At 35.6% G+C, this 14,260-nt stretch overlaps 3 protein-coding genes across 4 annotated transcripts; all 3 read right to left on the bottom strand.

Annotated features, from left to right (window-relative positions):
* Window positions 1–1,235: 1,235 nt before the first annotated feature.
* Window positions 1,236–8,441, bottom strand: LOC111795148 (COP9 signalosome complex subunit 2). Of its 2 annotated transcripts, none has more exons than XM_023677413.1 (12): window positions 8,247–8,441; window positions 6,554–6,646; window positions 5,833–5,911; window positions 5,060–5,300; window positions 4,904–4,978; window positions 4,678–4,812; window positions 3,738–3,925; window positions 3,032–3,100; window positions 2,874–2,964; window positions 1,974–2,108; window positions 1,648–1,760; window positions 1,236–1,559 (listed from the first exon to the last, which is right to left on the bottom strand). In XM_023677413.1, the coding sequence occupies exons 1-12, from the start codon at window positions 8,254–8,256 to the stop codon at window positions 1,469–1,471; spliced, it is 1,320 nt and encodes a 439-aa protein (XP_023533181.1). In that variant the 5' UTR covers window positions 8,257–8,441; the 3' UTR covers window positions 1,236–1,468. The 2 variants fall into 2 exon arrangements, with proteins under 2 accessions (XP_023533181.1, XP_023533180.1); XM_023677412.1 differs by lacking the exon at window positions 8,247–8,441 and adding an exon at window positions 7,061–7,255.
* LOC111795147 (beta-D-glucosyl crocetin beta-1,6-glucosyltransferase-like) lies at window positions 7,815–10,228 on the bottom strand. Its single transcript, XM_023677411.1, has 2 exons — window positions 8,796–10,228; window positions 7,815–8,120 (listed from the first exon to the last, which is right to left on the bottom strand). Exons 1-2 carry the CDS (start codon window positions 9,884–9,886, stop codon window positions 7,844–7,846), a joined length of 1,368 nt encoding a protein of 455 aa, XP_023533179.1. The 5' UTR covers window positions 9,887–10,228; the 3' UTR covers window positions 7,815–7,843.
* Window positions 10,229–11,432: 1,204 nt separating this feature from the next.
* On the bottom strand, window positions 11,433–14,156 carry LOC111795150 (calmodulin-7). The gene is made up of 2 exons (XM_023677418.1): window positions 13,972–14,156; window positions 11,433–12,115 (listed from the first exon to the last, which is right to left on the bottom strand). The coding sequence occupies exons 1-2, from the start codon at window positions 14,045–14,047 to the stop codon at window positions 11,742–11,744; spliced, it is 450 nt and encodes a 149-aa protein (XP_023533186.1). The 5' UTR covers window positions 14,048–14,156; the 3' UTR covers window positions 11,433–11,741.
* Window positions 14,157–14,260: the final 104 nt, after the last annotated feature.

The following is a 14,260-nucleotide window of genomic DNA, read 5'->3' as shown; positions in this document are numbered from 1 at the left end:
TCTTGCAGCAAAAAGCTGACATGATTATCATCAGCTTGTGTTTGAATTTACAATTTTGTACAGAACCAGAGCAGTTATTTACCATTCCTACCCCTCTCTCGCCGTCTCTAGATATTTTGAGTTTAAATTAAGCTAAATTATAAATATTAAATGAAAAATCATTATAACCGTGACTCAGATATTTATCTAAATTAAGCTAAAAAATTGTGCATATTCGTTCAGCTTTTTTTTTTTTTTTTTTTTTTTTTTAAATTTACACTTATTTACCATCGGGTCCCTCTCTCTTCATTTGTGGCTATTTTTAATTTATATTTATAAATTATAAATTATATATGAATTTAAATTAAGGCTAAATTATAAATAACTAAATAAATTCTTACTTATATTTATAAATTATAAATTATATATGAATTTAAAACTATCATTAAATAAAAATTGATTAAAATATATTACAATTGTTTTAAAACTATCATTATAATAAAAATTCTTTAGAATATATTACAAATATTCTAAAACTATCATTATAACAACAAAAAAAACGTTAAAATATAAAACAATAAATTAATGTGATGGTGACTGAAATATTTATCCGAATTAAGTATAAAATAATAACATTTAGACATGTTTTTTTTTCATTTGATATTTTAATAATTTTTCTATTATAATATTAGTTTTAAAATATTTATAAGATTAAAGTAATACACAAAGTTTAAAAAAAAAAATTGATAATTTATTATTTGAATAATTTCCTTTTGATTATTAAATTTTTTATTTGTAATTTTATATAGTCCATTTCTGATGTTATGTCAAACTAAATAATATTTATCTAACCAAAATGACATAACATTATTTGGTTAATGGAATCTACATATAACTTTTTTTATTTTCTTTTTCATTATTTATCTCTTTAGAAACATTATATTATCCATTGCAATAAGACACTCTATAAATAAATAAATAAATAAATAAAAAGAAAAAAAAAAGCATTATCATTTAAAATAAATTAAACAATATTATTTTATTAACTCTAATAATTGTAGATGTTTTGTAAATTTGTAATTTGTTTCTTTTAAAATATATTTTTTAATTAATTTTGATTAAAAAATTATTTATTTCAATCAATTTTAAATAAATAATTAACCTTATAGTCACTTTCCGTGACAAAAGTAGCATTGCTCGCTAATCTTGAATTATAAGGTTGAGGTTAAAAAAAAGACACTTATTATTCAACTAGGTATCACGAATATCTTTGATGCGTTCTTCATTGAAAAACTAACTTGAACATGGCTCAAATAGTACCCGAACAAAAATCCAAGTTTGAACTTGTATAATTATTTTCTAAGTTTGGTTCATCAGAAATCTAGTATAGCACATTACAAGTTCAAGTTCAAGGTGAAAAAAGTGATAAACCATACCATGTTTGAGGCTAAAATCGACATACTTCCCCATCGGGATTATTCGATGAGGCTCAATATACTCGGTTGCTGACAGTTTGATAGAGGGATTTCAACTGGGTGTTCCATTTATCTATGGCAGTATACTTCTTCATTCCCTTTGACCTGCAGGGGGTGGGGTGGGTTACCAATTTCACATTATGTTCTTACTTTTTCTGCATCATTTGAAGAAACGGGGCTGGAAAGAACATACCTGTCACCACGCTCCAAAAGACGGTTGACTTGATCGATGTGGCCATCAATGCGATTATCCAGGATTAGTGATACTAATAATTGCTCAACATCTTTCTCCGGCACATTAAGTTCCTGATGAAGTAGAAGCAATTTAGTATTTTCCTTTTTCTTTCGGGGACGTGGGGAAATTAACACCGCATTCTGAAACCTCCACACACAGGACATTGTGCAAGTTGTGCAAGGTTTGGTAAGTTCCAACGACACCGCATTATCAAAGAAATTGTGCAAGTTGGTTTAAAAAATGAACAGGAAAAGGACACACACACACACAAATAAAGCTGTCACCTTTGAAATAAATGGAATCCGAATTCTTGTGTAAGGCTTGATAAGTTTGAGCAACACTTGGGTTCTGACATTCTTCAACAGATCTTCAATGTAATTCCGAATGAATGGATCGTCCATTATTGTTTTCCTATTGCTCTGTGAAAAGAACATTTAAATCCAACATTATTTTTTTTTTGTAACGGCCCAAATCCACCACATATTATCTTCTTTGGGCTTTTTCCCTTTTGGGCTTCCCCTTAAGGCTTTAAAATGCATCTAGGGGAAGGTTTCCACACCCATATAAATGGTGGTTTGTTCTCCTCCCCAAACAATGTGGGACATCACAATCCACCCCTCTTCGGGCCCAGCGTCCTCGCTGGCACTCTTTCCTTCCTCCAATCGATATGGGACCGCCCACAAATCCACCCCCGCTTTTTCCCTTTTGGGCTTCCCCTTAAGGCTTTAAAATGCATCTAGGGGAAGGTTTCCACACCCATATAAATGGTGGTTTGTTCTCCTCCCCAAACAATGTGGGACATCACAATCCACCCCTCTTCGGGCCCAGCGTCCTCGCTGGCACTCTTTCCTTCCTCCAATCGATATGGGACCGCCCACAAATCCACCCCCTTTGGGGCCCAGCATCCTTACTGGCACACTACCTCGTGTCTACCCCCCTTCGGAGAACAACGAGAAGGCTAGCACATCGTCCGATGTCTGGCTCTGATACCATTTGTAACGGCCCAAATCTACCGCTAGCAGATATTGTCCTCTTTGAGCTTTTTCCCTTTTGGGCAGGCTTTAAAACACGTCTACTAGGGGAAGGTTTCTACACCCTTATAAATGGTGGTTTGTTCTCCTCCCCACCAACGTGGACATCACATTTTTCCTATGCAGACATATATTTCTCCTTCACACAGTTACCTTAAGAATTTTCTCAAACTCAAGTATCTCATTCCTTTGGTACGCAGCAATAAGATTGGTCATTGCCAAAATCTCGGGGTCATTTTTGTACCTGCAAATTAGATATCAGGGGGAGATCAAAAAGAAACTTAAAGCAGCATTCAATGGCTGAAACTTACGGTTTTGCCTCTTGACCATCAAATGGATTAACTTCAGATTCCATCAGCATATTAGCCAAAACTAGATATCTGGAAGGGGACTGAACGATTAGTTGGTATAAGAGAAATAATTAAGATAAATTGATTGCTTGAATAGTGGATGCCTGAGACACAGCACAAGACACAGCACGAAACACAAGAGAATGAGAAAAAAACTATTTCCCGATTTAAATTTCACCAAATTTTGTTAGGATAGACATGGAAAAGGAAATGATAACAAAAGTAAATTATACTCCAAGGTTTCTTCAATTAAGGCAATACTATGGGCAAGTTTCAAGTAATAGTAGGAATTTTAGAAGTAGAAAACAAAACAAATTCTGACTAGGCTAAATTGCATTAGTCAAATGCCAAGTTCTAATGCTAAGTAAACCTCAAAATAAAATGGAAATTTGAAATTAGTTCATCATCTTGATGCTTTGGGCGCAATCAAACAATTATAAATAATGGGTGGGGATGAATCTTGTATCACTTCCCCCAGAAACCTAACATAGTCTACGTTTTTCTTTTCTGCATCGTAGCATGCCATGGGGTCGCTGAAGTTTAGGGTTCTCATCTTGTATTTTTTATGCAGGAGTTCAATGCACAAATTTACTAAAATTCAGTTTTGTTTTAAATGTCTTGCAGTAACAAGGAATAAGTACAAAAGGAAAGCAGAAAGGGAGCATACTTCAGGCACTGGATACGCCTTTGATTCCCAGCTTCATCATAGTTCTTAAAAGCCTCAAAGAAATCAGTAGCTGCTTCTGGCCACTGACGCTCTGCCATGTGCATCTTTCCTCCACACTCCCGAATTATTCCCATAATTCGTGGATGGGGTATGGCCGACTTGATTGCAAGAGCCTTCTGGTATAATTGCTGCATCACAATAACAAGAAAATACAAGGCAAAAATATTCGAGATCAAAATAAAGCAATTATACAGCTAAAGAAGAGCTCATGGGAGTTCAACTAAGCATCTGAGATAGAAATAGAGGGATGACATACCAAGACAAATAGCAATAAAGAAAAGAGAATATGCAACTAATTATGCATTATAAAAATAAAATAAAATAACTGGCCAAGGGATGGTTTTGATTGCATGACGCCAAATGGCTAGCCTGTAGCTTCCAGAGACACAAAACAAATATACCGAGAGATACACTGGAGAACAAAAAACCACCTAATTCAAACCAATCAAGGTAAACAACCTGTTCCAAGCACAATGAACAAAGGGACTAAAATACCTTTCCTGCAGTGCACCCTCTTCTCTTGGGCTTCCACAAGCTACTAAAATACCTACTTTATATCCGTGGCTTTCCCTAGATCTTTCAAAGGCTTCCTCTCCTCAGTTTCATGTCTCACTAGATTAAGAAGGAAATTAAAGTTCCTTGGGTAGGGCTAATACCTTTTTTTATTCGAACCTGGGATGTGTAGGAATGGCTGAATTTTATCCAACCAAAGCCAACAAGCTACGAACCCTTTCAGAGGTAAAGGTTAATACTATTACATTAATTTTAGAGGAAAGTTGGCTGCAAAGGAATTGTACTTCAGAGTGGTGGTGCGGGTGCTTGGTCTTTTAAAATCACTGAACTAAGAATGGAATGAACAAGAATGGTAGAGAATCAGTACCTTGAGCTTTTTGTTATTTTTAGTCTCTGTATACATCTGAATCTCAATTGCATATACCTCCAGCAGTTGACTTCCTTTCTTTTGATCATCTGTACCATCTTCTCTTTGACAGGACTTGTGGAGCTCCTTCAAAATCTAGAGGTGAAAATAAATTAATTAGATCGCTTAACATGCAAACAAATTTCTTTTATGAGAATAAATATAAAACACTGAAAATTAAAGTTACCTTAATCATACGACCATATTCACCAATATCAAACCAAATTTTGCAGAGTTTTAAATTAGTTTTGAACCAAAGCCTCTGCACCACAAGGAAGCAACAGAACATAAGCCATCATGTAATACAATGCATGAGATAGTAAAAGTAGAATCATTCACTTACCTCATTCTTTGCCTCTTCAAGGGCTTTCAAAGTGGTTTGATAAAATTCTTGCAAGAGACCAAAGCTCTGACTTGCTGATCCAGATACAAAATCCATGATGTTGTTTATACATTTCTCACTATAATTACGAGTCACTGCCGATTTTATATATGTCAGCATCACTCGATATGAATCCATCATTTCTTTGTACCTCCCCAGTCTATAATAAAGCTTGACAGTTTGCTTGAGAGCCTTGAAGCCCCTAGAAAATCAAAAAAAAAAAAAAAAAAAACAAAAACAAAACAAAACAAAAGGTCACAATAGCAGAGCTAGAACCGAGATATAATTCTAGGTAGATTGGAAAGAGAAAAGATAGTTTCATATATGATTGAATGCAACGTATCGAATCTTTCAAAAAAAGATATCAAGACCAACTAATGAGCTGTGGTCAAGTCATGAAAAAAACCTAAAAGGACATGACATCAACTATTATGAAGAATCCCAAGTCATATAGGATCAAAATCGACAATAGAAATTAGGATTCCTTTGATCCAAAGATTTCCATTTTCAGAAAGTATATAAGCCTCGTCCTTGAGAAGCTACACTACATGCTTGATTAGAAAATTAAAGTTAAACTAACTTAGGCGCCCCACTACCGTAAGAACTTATAAAACACAGCCAGTCACATTAAATGTCCAAAATGAATGAGTGAAAAATTATTGGATAGTGAATCTGTTGGAACCCATTTCCAGGAATCTAGCAAGCAGAAACAAAGAAATCAATACCAAACTTACCACTCTGCCTTCTCGGGTTCCATGCGTACCACCTCAGCAAACCCTGCAAGAGCTCCTTCGGGGTCCATTTCAACCAGACCTATTTGTGAAGAAATTGATAGGAAGGGAAGGCATAACAAGTGATTCAACATTGTATAGAGATGAGGTAAATAATAAAGATACAAATCATGTCCGAACGTAAGGACATAGACAAAGAAAAAGATGTTCAAAAGCTCAAGAAGAAAACTGGAGATGTTTACATGGGTGTGAGAGCCAATTCTTTTTAATTAGAAAATATTATGTTTTGAATAATTGTATGAATCTAGGGTGCCAGATAAAAAATTCCTGCCTTTTCAACAAACCAAACAATTTTCATTATAATCAAGAATCAGATTGTGTACAGTCTTAAGTAAAAGTTCTTCTTGATGAATTATAAATTTTTTTGGATTAATTTCCATAAAATTACGGGCAATAGGAACGATTATCCAAACTCCCAAGTGATATTATGTCTTACAATTCTATATATTTAAAAGAACGGATATTATACGAAGGGCAACAAACAGCTCAAACAATTCCCATGTTCTATATAACCATTGTGTCCACCAAAAGCTCGAAGCAATTGGTTCTATGAAACTAGGCTTTGATGAGCAGGAATTGGATCGAATAGCTATCTAAAACAGGAAAACATCATATGACAAAAAAAGAATGTAATTGCAAATCTTGAAGACAGCATTTCAGGTACCTTTAGAATTGTAGTATTGATTTTCAATATCAACGTCCTGCTCTTCAGGCTCATCGTCCGAGTATTCAAAACCATAATCTTCCATATCCGCATCTGCCCATACAGTTTAAGACATTAATTACTACACAAGCAAACTTAACTCTTTTCCAAGCGGTGTTCAAGAGAGAAGAAAATGAAGAAGAAACAACAACAAAGTCGAATTAAGATAAATTAATTATATGGGCATCAAAAAAGAACAAGCGCAAGATGAAAGAAGCCAGGTTTCCATGTGTAAGACAACAATTCAAACCATGAATGATGCATAATTCTTTGAAACAAGTTAATTACACTCGCAGAAACGAATCAAATTAAGAAAGAGGAAAAAGGGAAATGAAATGGCAGGCATTGCAAACGCGTCGATCAGCAGGAAGTCGAACAACTTACTAAAAAAAACCTAAGCAAAGGCAGAATCCAAGAAAGAAACAAAAGAAAGAACAATGAAATAACGAGAGAGGGAAGAAGAAAGACCGGAACCCATGGTTGCGAGATTGGATTGCAAAGTGGAAGACGGAGAGCGGAGGCGATCGGTAGCAAGCAGCGGCGAGTAGTGAACGATCTACTGAAAGACGGAGTTCTTGGAGAGATTTTCTCAACAATTTAGCGAATCCGTTGCGTTGGTCACTCACTGTATCCTTCCGTTTGGATTTGGGAAAGAGACCCCTCTTAGCCCCCTTCATATAGAACTAGCCCTTTCCACTCCAACTCGAGCAGATGGCACTGCCCTCCTTCAAAAGACGATAATACCCTTCCAACATTTGTCTATGGGTCAGATATTACATATTAATTAATTATATTTATTTTTACATTTTTATAGACAACAACCTTAATTCAAATTCTTGCATAAAGGATATCTATTTGTTTATTTGTAAATATTTAATGAAAACTTATAACTCAATTTCAATTATATTTTTTTAAAAAAATTAAGTGTAATTGGAGTATAGATAAAAAAAAAAAATCATTATTATTATAAATTAAATTCATGTGTATATAATTGTATTATAAGTAATATATTTTAAAATTAACAATAAATTCCAAATATAATTTTTAACCAATCTAATTCATAAAATTTTAATTTATTCGAAATTTTAGTTTAGGTTTTTTTTTTTTTTTTTTTTTTTTTTTTTTTTTTTTTTTTTTTTTTTTTTTTTTTTTTTTTTTTTTTTTGAGAGAGAAAATAGAAAGTTTTTGGGAATTTTTTTTATTAATTTAGTATTTATAATATATATATTATAATTGGAAGGGACATATTTGTCAATTCCTACACAAGAGAGAGATTTCAGTTGCCAACTCATCAAGCTTCTCTTCCCTTCTTGTTCTCAAAATTTCATTAATTTCTTCTAATTTATTCCGAATGTCCTCTCTGGTTCTCTCAACCACCACTTCTTTGATCAACTTCGCGACTTCGTCTCTTTGAATCTTGCCGTCTGAATCTCGCTTGGCCTCCACGCCGACGCCGGCTTCTTCCAGAATTCCGGCATTGAATGGCTGATCCACCTGCATCGGAATCCCGATTACAGGCACGCCACACATTATGCTCTCCATCGCCGAATTCCATCCACAGTGACTCACAAATCNAAAACCTAAGCAAAGGCAGAATCCAAGAAAGAAACAAAAGAAAGAACAATGAAATAACGAGAGAGGGAAGAAGAAAGACCGGAACCCATGGTTGCGAGATTGGATTGCAAAGTGGAAGACGGAGAGCGGAGGCGATCGGTAGCAAGCAGCGGCGAGTAGTGAACGATCTACTGAAAGACGGAGTTCTTGGAGAGATTTTCTCAACAATTTAGCGAATCCGTTGCGTTGGTCACTCACTGTATCCTTCCGTTTGGATTTGGGAAAGAGACCCCTCTTAGCCCCCTTCATATAGAACTAGCCCTTTCCACTCCAACTCGAGCAGATGGCACTGCCCTCCTTCAAAAGACGATAATACCCTTCCAACATTTGTCTATGGGTCAGATATTACATATTAATTAATTATATTTATTTTTACATTTTTATAGACAACAACCTTAATTCAAATTCTTGCATAAAGGATATCTATTTGTTTATTTGTAAATATTTAATGAAAACTTATAACTCAATTTCAATTATATTTTTTTAAAAAAATTAAGTGTAATTGGAGTATAGATAAAAAAAAAAAATCATTATTATTATAAATTAAATTCATGTGTATATAATTGTATNGATTACAGGCACGCCACACATTATGCTCTCCATCGCCGAATTCCATCCACAGTGACTCACAAATCCCCCAATGCTTCCATGTTTCAGTATCTTCCCTTGAGGAACCCATTCTTCCACCACCATCGCTCTTCCTCCCGCTCTCTCCAAAAACCCCTCCGGCAACGCTTCTTCAATGGCGTTCTTCTTCGCTCCTTTGGGAAATCTTATGCCCCAAATGAAATTAGCCTCACTCTGTTCTAATCCATGTGCTATCGCTTCCGTTTCCTCCTTTGATAGGAAGAATTCGCTTCCAAATGATACCAAAACCGTCGACGATGCTTCCTTTCGATCGAGCCAGTTTTTGATCCTTGAATAATCTTCGTCTTCCTCATCCTGATTCGGTTGATACACTAAAGGACCAATCGGGAGTACTCTCTTCTTCAAGATCACGGAGAGGTAATCAATATATTTCCCCTCCAATTCTCTGAAGCTATTGGTTAGAATTACGCCGCGAGAAGCATTCAAGCAATACCCAATGGCTTCTCCAATTTTGGGGATTTTTACCTGAGTGGGTGATTCGGCGGTGGTGTTCTTGATTTTCCAGCGACTATGAAGAACAAAATCCGAGGATGGGAATTGAGAATCAGGGTAATGAAAAGCGCGAAGGACATGAGAAACAGCGAAAGCACCGGCGGTAAAGAAATTGATGGCGGGAATATTGAGGGAGGAAGCAATTCGAGGAGCCCAAGGCTGGAGAGAGTCATAAATGAGGAGATGCGGACGAAGTGTTTGTAAAAATGCCTCAAAGGTATGAGCAGCCGCTGAGAAGGCTTGGTGGATGGTGGGCACAAGGCGGGAAGGGAGGCCGTTGGTTGTGTGAAGATGAGGGGGAAATTCATCAGAAGAAGGGAGATGAAGCTCCACAAATTGAATCGAAGAACAAGAAGGAATTAGCCTTGGTTTAATGGAGGCGAGGCTAACAGGAGTAGAGCAGAAGTAGATGTGAAAGTTCCTGGTGGAGAGGGCTTTGGCGAGCTCCAAGTAAGCGGAGAGATGGCCAAAGCCAACCCATGGAAGCATGAAAATGGTTGAGGCTGTGGGGGACATGTTTGCAGCTTGTTGGGCATCCATGGCAATGGCGATAGCAAGGCAGCTTACAGTGAAAACAGAGCAATTGAGAGCGGAATCCCTCAATTGGGCTTTGCTTTCTCCTTCACCGAATGGGATGGAAATTTTAATGAAGGAGATTGGAGCTCATCCTCTCCTCCACAGGTAATATCCTCCTCTCAATCTCTTCATTATTCTCTTCACTAAAAGTTCAAATGAAACCGGCCATTACATAAATTTTTTATGGATTTAAATTTACTATTTTTTTTAAATAATAAATTTAAGTCATGTGACCATCCAAAATTGTATAATTAGTCAAGATTAAGGTTTTTCTTACCATTTCTTAATTTTAAAGGATATGGTTCAAAACATTTAAATAATTAATTTTGCATATTGTAAATTATGTAAGATGTACATTTCAATTTAATGTAAAATATATATATATATATATATATCAATGCATTTAATATGTTAAAAAGTAATTGAATCATATTGCTTTTAAATAGATTTATTATTTCGGTTGATTCTGTATTTATATGTTATTTTATTTTGGTCTGTGTACTTTTAATAAATCTTAAAATCTTAAAATTAAAATTGATCGGTATGGTCAACTCAGCTTCTATTAGTATTTTCTTTATAAATTTTAAAAATATGTTTTTGTCTGTTTTTACATTTAAATTGTTATGGTATGAAACCAATCTCGATAAAAATTAATTTCTTAAATATGGACATTTGAAATTACAATAACTAAACCATGAAATTGAAATAATATTTAACCTACTAGTTAACTAAGAACCCTTCTAGTCATGACAAATTTTAAATTTTTAATACTTAATTTGTTATTTGTTATTATTATTTTGTTTGGAGAGTGGTAGATTTATAGTAATTAGAATTAATATTTAAATAAAAGTAAGAGGAGAGAGAGGCTAAAGCACAGAAAATTGGTGATTGCGACATTCAAGGCCACGTGTTTTCTTATCATTGGATGATTTTGGAGATTTCCTCGCCTTCCTCCTCCCCTCTTGGTGTAGCATCGCTTCCGCTCGCATATCCATGTCAATGACAACAACACAAATGCGTAAAATTACCCACATGCCCTTCAGTTTCAAAATAAACAAATTTATTTCACAACTATTTATTCTTCGTGTTTTTTTTTTTTAATATAATTATTATCTTTTTTTTTTAGAAAGAAAAACTTCAAAATAATCTTTAAGAATAAAGTATTTATCGTAATCATGTCATTATATTATAGAGAAAAAGACTAAGGTATCATCTTTGAGGAAAGTTCAAAAAATAGGTAACAAAATGTTTATCCGAACCTTGAATTATAGCAATTTATTGACCTAGGATGGTAAGGGTATCTTCTATCTTCCGATAAGGTTGTGACAATCCTCTATGAAAGAACAATTCGATCTTCGTCATGAAAATCCTCCATGAGAGAACGGTTTTCAAGCAAAATGATTCGTGTTTAACTCATGTGTATTAAAGTTTAAAAAGGATCGGATGAAGATGTTGAAAATGTAAGCAAGTATTCTCAGACAAGAGAAAATTTGGCAAGCAAAAGAAACAACTATAAGTTCCCACAAGCAAAATCATCTGATTCAATCAACCAATTGTTCTAGGTTCACAGCATCAAAGGTAGAAGGAAATATTAAGATTAAAGAGACGACCGACACCAACAGCCAGCCATGCCAAACTAAAGAAATGCATTGCAGCAAATAAACAGGATACTGAAAAGCAGTACCCCAAATAATGGAAAACGCGAGAGAGACGAACATACATATAGTAAAACTCAAATGGAGACAGCCTAAACGGGAAAACAAATCATATCCCTCTTCATTTTTAAGCAGATTTAAGGTTAAAATAACTTGATTGTTTCTCACTTGGCCATCATGACTTTGACAAATTCCTCATAGTTGATTTGCCCATCACCATCCACATCTGCCTCACGGATCATTTCATCCACTTCCTCGTCTGTCAACTTCTCGCCGAGATTTGTCATTACATGCCGAAGCTCCGCAGCAGAAATGAACCCATTCTGATCTTTGTCGAACACACGGAATGCTTCCTTCAGCTCCTCCTCTGAATCGGTGTCCTTCATTTTTCTTGCCATCAGATTAAGAAACTCGGGAAAATCGATAGTTCCATTTCCATCCGCATCGACTTCGTTGATCATGTCCTGCAGCTCAGCTTCAGTTGGATTCTGACCCAATGACCTCATTACAGTCCCCAGCTCCTTGGTGGTGATGCAGCCTATAATGAGTTGGAAAAGATGATCAATATTAAGAACCATATGAAGGACTCGCCATCTAATTTATCCAAGCAGAAGCGATAACCAAACACTAGAACAAAAATTTTAAGAAGATAAAATTTCAGAGCTGCAAAATGGAAATTTCAAAGATTATGGAGAAGCTGAGAACGGCATAGAGTTCAACGCAGGTGGCTGAAATATGCAGTAAGGATAAGCTTCCACTAATATTAAAGGCCAACAGATCTAGGAACTCAATCAAAAGCAAAATTAAGGTTCAAAGTTGGACACACTTCGATTCGACACACATGCAGTAACTCAACCCTCGAAGAATTTGTAACGCAATCTCAGTGCAAGAAAACAATACAATAAACCTATGCAACAGAAATAAAACAAACAAAATACAACTCATGTAATCAGTGTAAAGCTTGACATGTATTTACAATCAAATGCATGTTACTCTTTTTTGAGTTGAACAGCTTGTAGACATGGTAGAGATTTGAACCACCTTTTGCTAAACAGAGTGCAAATGAGGGGATGGAATGTTTTAGAAGGATTACTTGGTTGTGCAGACAACCTTTACAGTTGAAATCGTACAAGTTTTTTCCGTGATACAACAGAAATTGTGTTTTTTACACTTCGAACATGGATTCTAGTTCTTAGAGAATCTTGACAAGGTGAAATCTGAGTTTTAAGATTTAATTGAATAATGGGTCTTTGGTGAGGAGAAGATTGAAGAATCTGAAAGTGTGATTAATCAAGCAAAACTTCGGTCAAATACTTGGTAAGAGCAACTTCTACTTGTCAAAATGTAGCACATTCTGATTAAATCTTGACAGGAAGTCAAAGAGCCCCAGCAAAGTCAATATTTTCATAAGGATTGCCCACTTGGGCGGTGGGTAGAGTACCAAAAGGAAAACCTTCGGTGGTTTTGTCTCCTACAGTTTGTAATCTTTGTTTCTTGGTGGGTGAATAACAATCTTGTTTATCCTCTCAATGTTCCTACAGTTGCAAATGTTGGGAAAACCTCTCTGTGCACACTGTGAACTGTTCCAAGCATTCGATTCAGTTCGCTTACAGACCAAGGAAGCATATCGAATTTAACCCAGGATTAACAACTCAGACTGGAATTCAGTGATGCACAAATAAAATACAAACGTAAACTAGAGAGAGAGAGAGAGAGAGAGAGATTACCACCTAATGGAATGTGTAAATTGCTGATCATATCATATCTCTAACCCTCCAACTAACTAGTGGACATTTCTACTATGTAATTGTTGACTCGAAGAGAAGACCCGTATACGGGGTATACTTAATCGGTATATTTTATAAAATAGCAACATAAATGTGGACCGTAAACAGGCAACCCATAACCGAAGCTAGGGTGGAGAAATGCACGGTTCCTTTCCTTGCACCGTAAACCGCCTCAAGAGTCAGAAGGTACAGAAACGCAACGATCCAGCGGTAATACATCAACTATAAATGCCATAGATATACGTATTTGTGAATAATTCTTCAGATTCCAAACAATAATGCACGACCCGTAAAGAATCGTCTCCAAATGAAAATTTTCACATCGACATGCTATCCATCCAACCATCCATCCACGATTACCAAGCTTCCAAACGAATCGATAAAAACGGATCGATAAATCCCAGAAGACGAAACCAGAACACATCGAGAGAAAAAAAAACAAAAAAACAAAAACATTTCATAATCCTGGTAAAAGTCAATCAACAGCAAAGATCCTACGATAGGGAGTATAATCTGATGAATGACAATTCCAGAAGCACGGAAATAGATCTAAAATGGGAGGACTGTAAATCATAAAAAAAGAAAGAGGATTTGAAAAGAAACAGACCATCGCCGTCCTTGTCGAACAAGCTGAAGGCCTCCTTGAACTCGGAGATCTGATCGTCAGTAAGCTGGTCAGCCATGGGAATTGATGTGCAGCGGGAGAGAGCAAAGGATGGGGGAAGAAGAGAAGGCAAATTAGAGGGGAAAGATCCAGGCGAGGCGCAACTCAGAATAGGAAATCAGCTAAAATGGTATATAAATAGGAGAATCTTTAGAGGGAGGAGGAGGAGCTGGTCCAATCTCCTTTCCCTCTGTTTTTTTTTTTTTTTTTTTTTTTTTTTTTTTTTTTTTTT

This window comes from Cucurbita pepo, chromosome LG05 (assembly GCF_002806865.2).
Source record: "Cucurbita pepo subsp. pepo cultivar mu-cu-16 chromosome LG05, ASM280686v2, whole genome shotgun sequence".
NCBI classification, from domain to species: Eukaryota; Viridiplantae; Streptophyta; class Magnoliopsida; order Cucurbitales; family Cucurbitaceae; genus Cucurbita; species Cucurbita pepo.
Note: the sequence above shows the minus strand (reverse complement) of the source record. Positions and strands in the feature narration are given on the sequence as shown.

Coding starts and splice junctions, on each gene's coding strand:
- LOC111795150 (XM_023677418.1), bottom strand. CDS start 14,047: ATGGCTGACCAGCTTACTGACGATCAGATCTCCGAGTTCAAGGAGGCC. Junction 12,116..13,971: donor GTTCGACAAGGACGGCGATG/GTCTGTTTCTTT, acceptor AACTCATTATAG/GCTGCATCACCACCAAGGAG.
- LOC111795148 (XM_023677413.1), bottom strand. Junction 4,979..5,059: donor TTGAAGAGGCAAAGAATGAG/GTAAGTGAATGA, acceptor CTTGTGGTGCAG/AGGCTTTGGTTCAAAACTAA. Junction 3,101..3,737: donor AGGCGTATCCAGTGCCTGAA/GTATGCTCCCTT, acceptor GTCCCCTTCCAG/ATATCTAGTTTTGGCTAATA.
- LOC111795147 (XM_023677411.1), bottom strand. CDS start 9,886: ATGGATGCCCAACAAGCTGCAAACATGTCCCCCACAGCCTCAACCATT. Junction 8,121..8,795: donor TCGGCGATGGAGAGCATAAT/GTGTGGCGTGCC, acceptor GGAGAGCATAAT/GTGTGGCGTGCCTGTAATCG.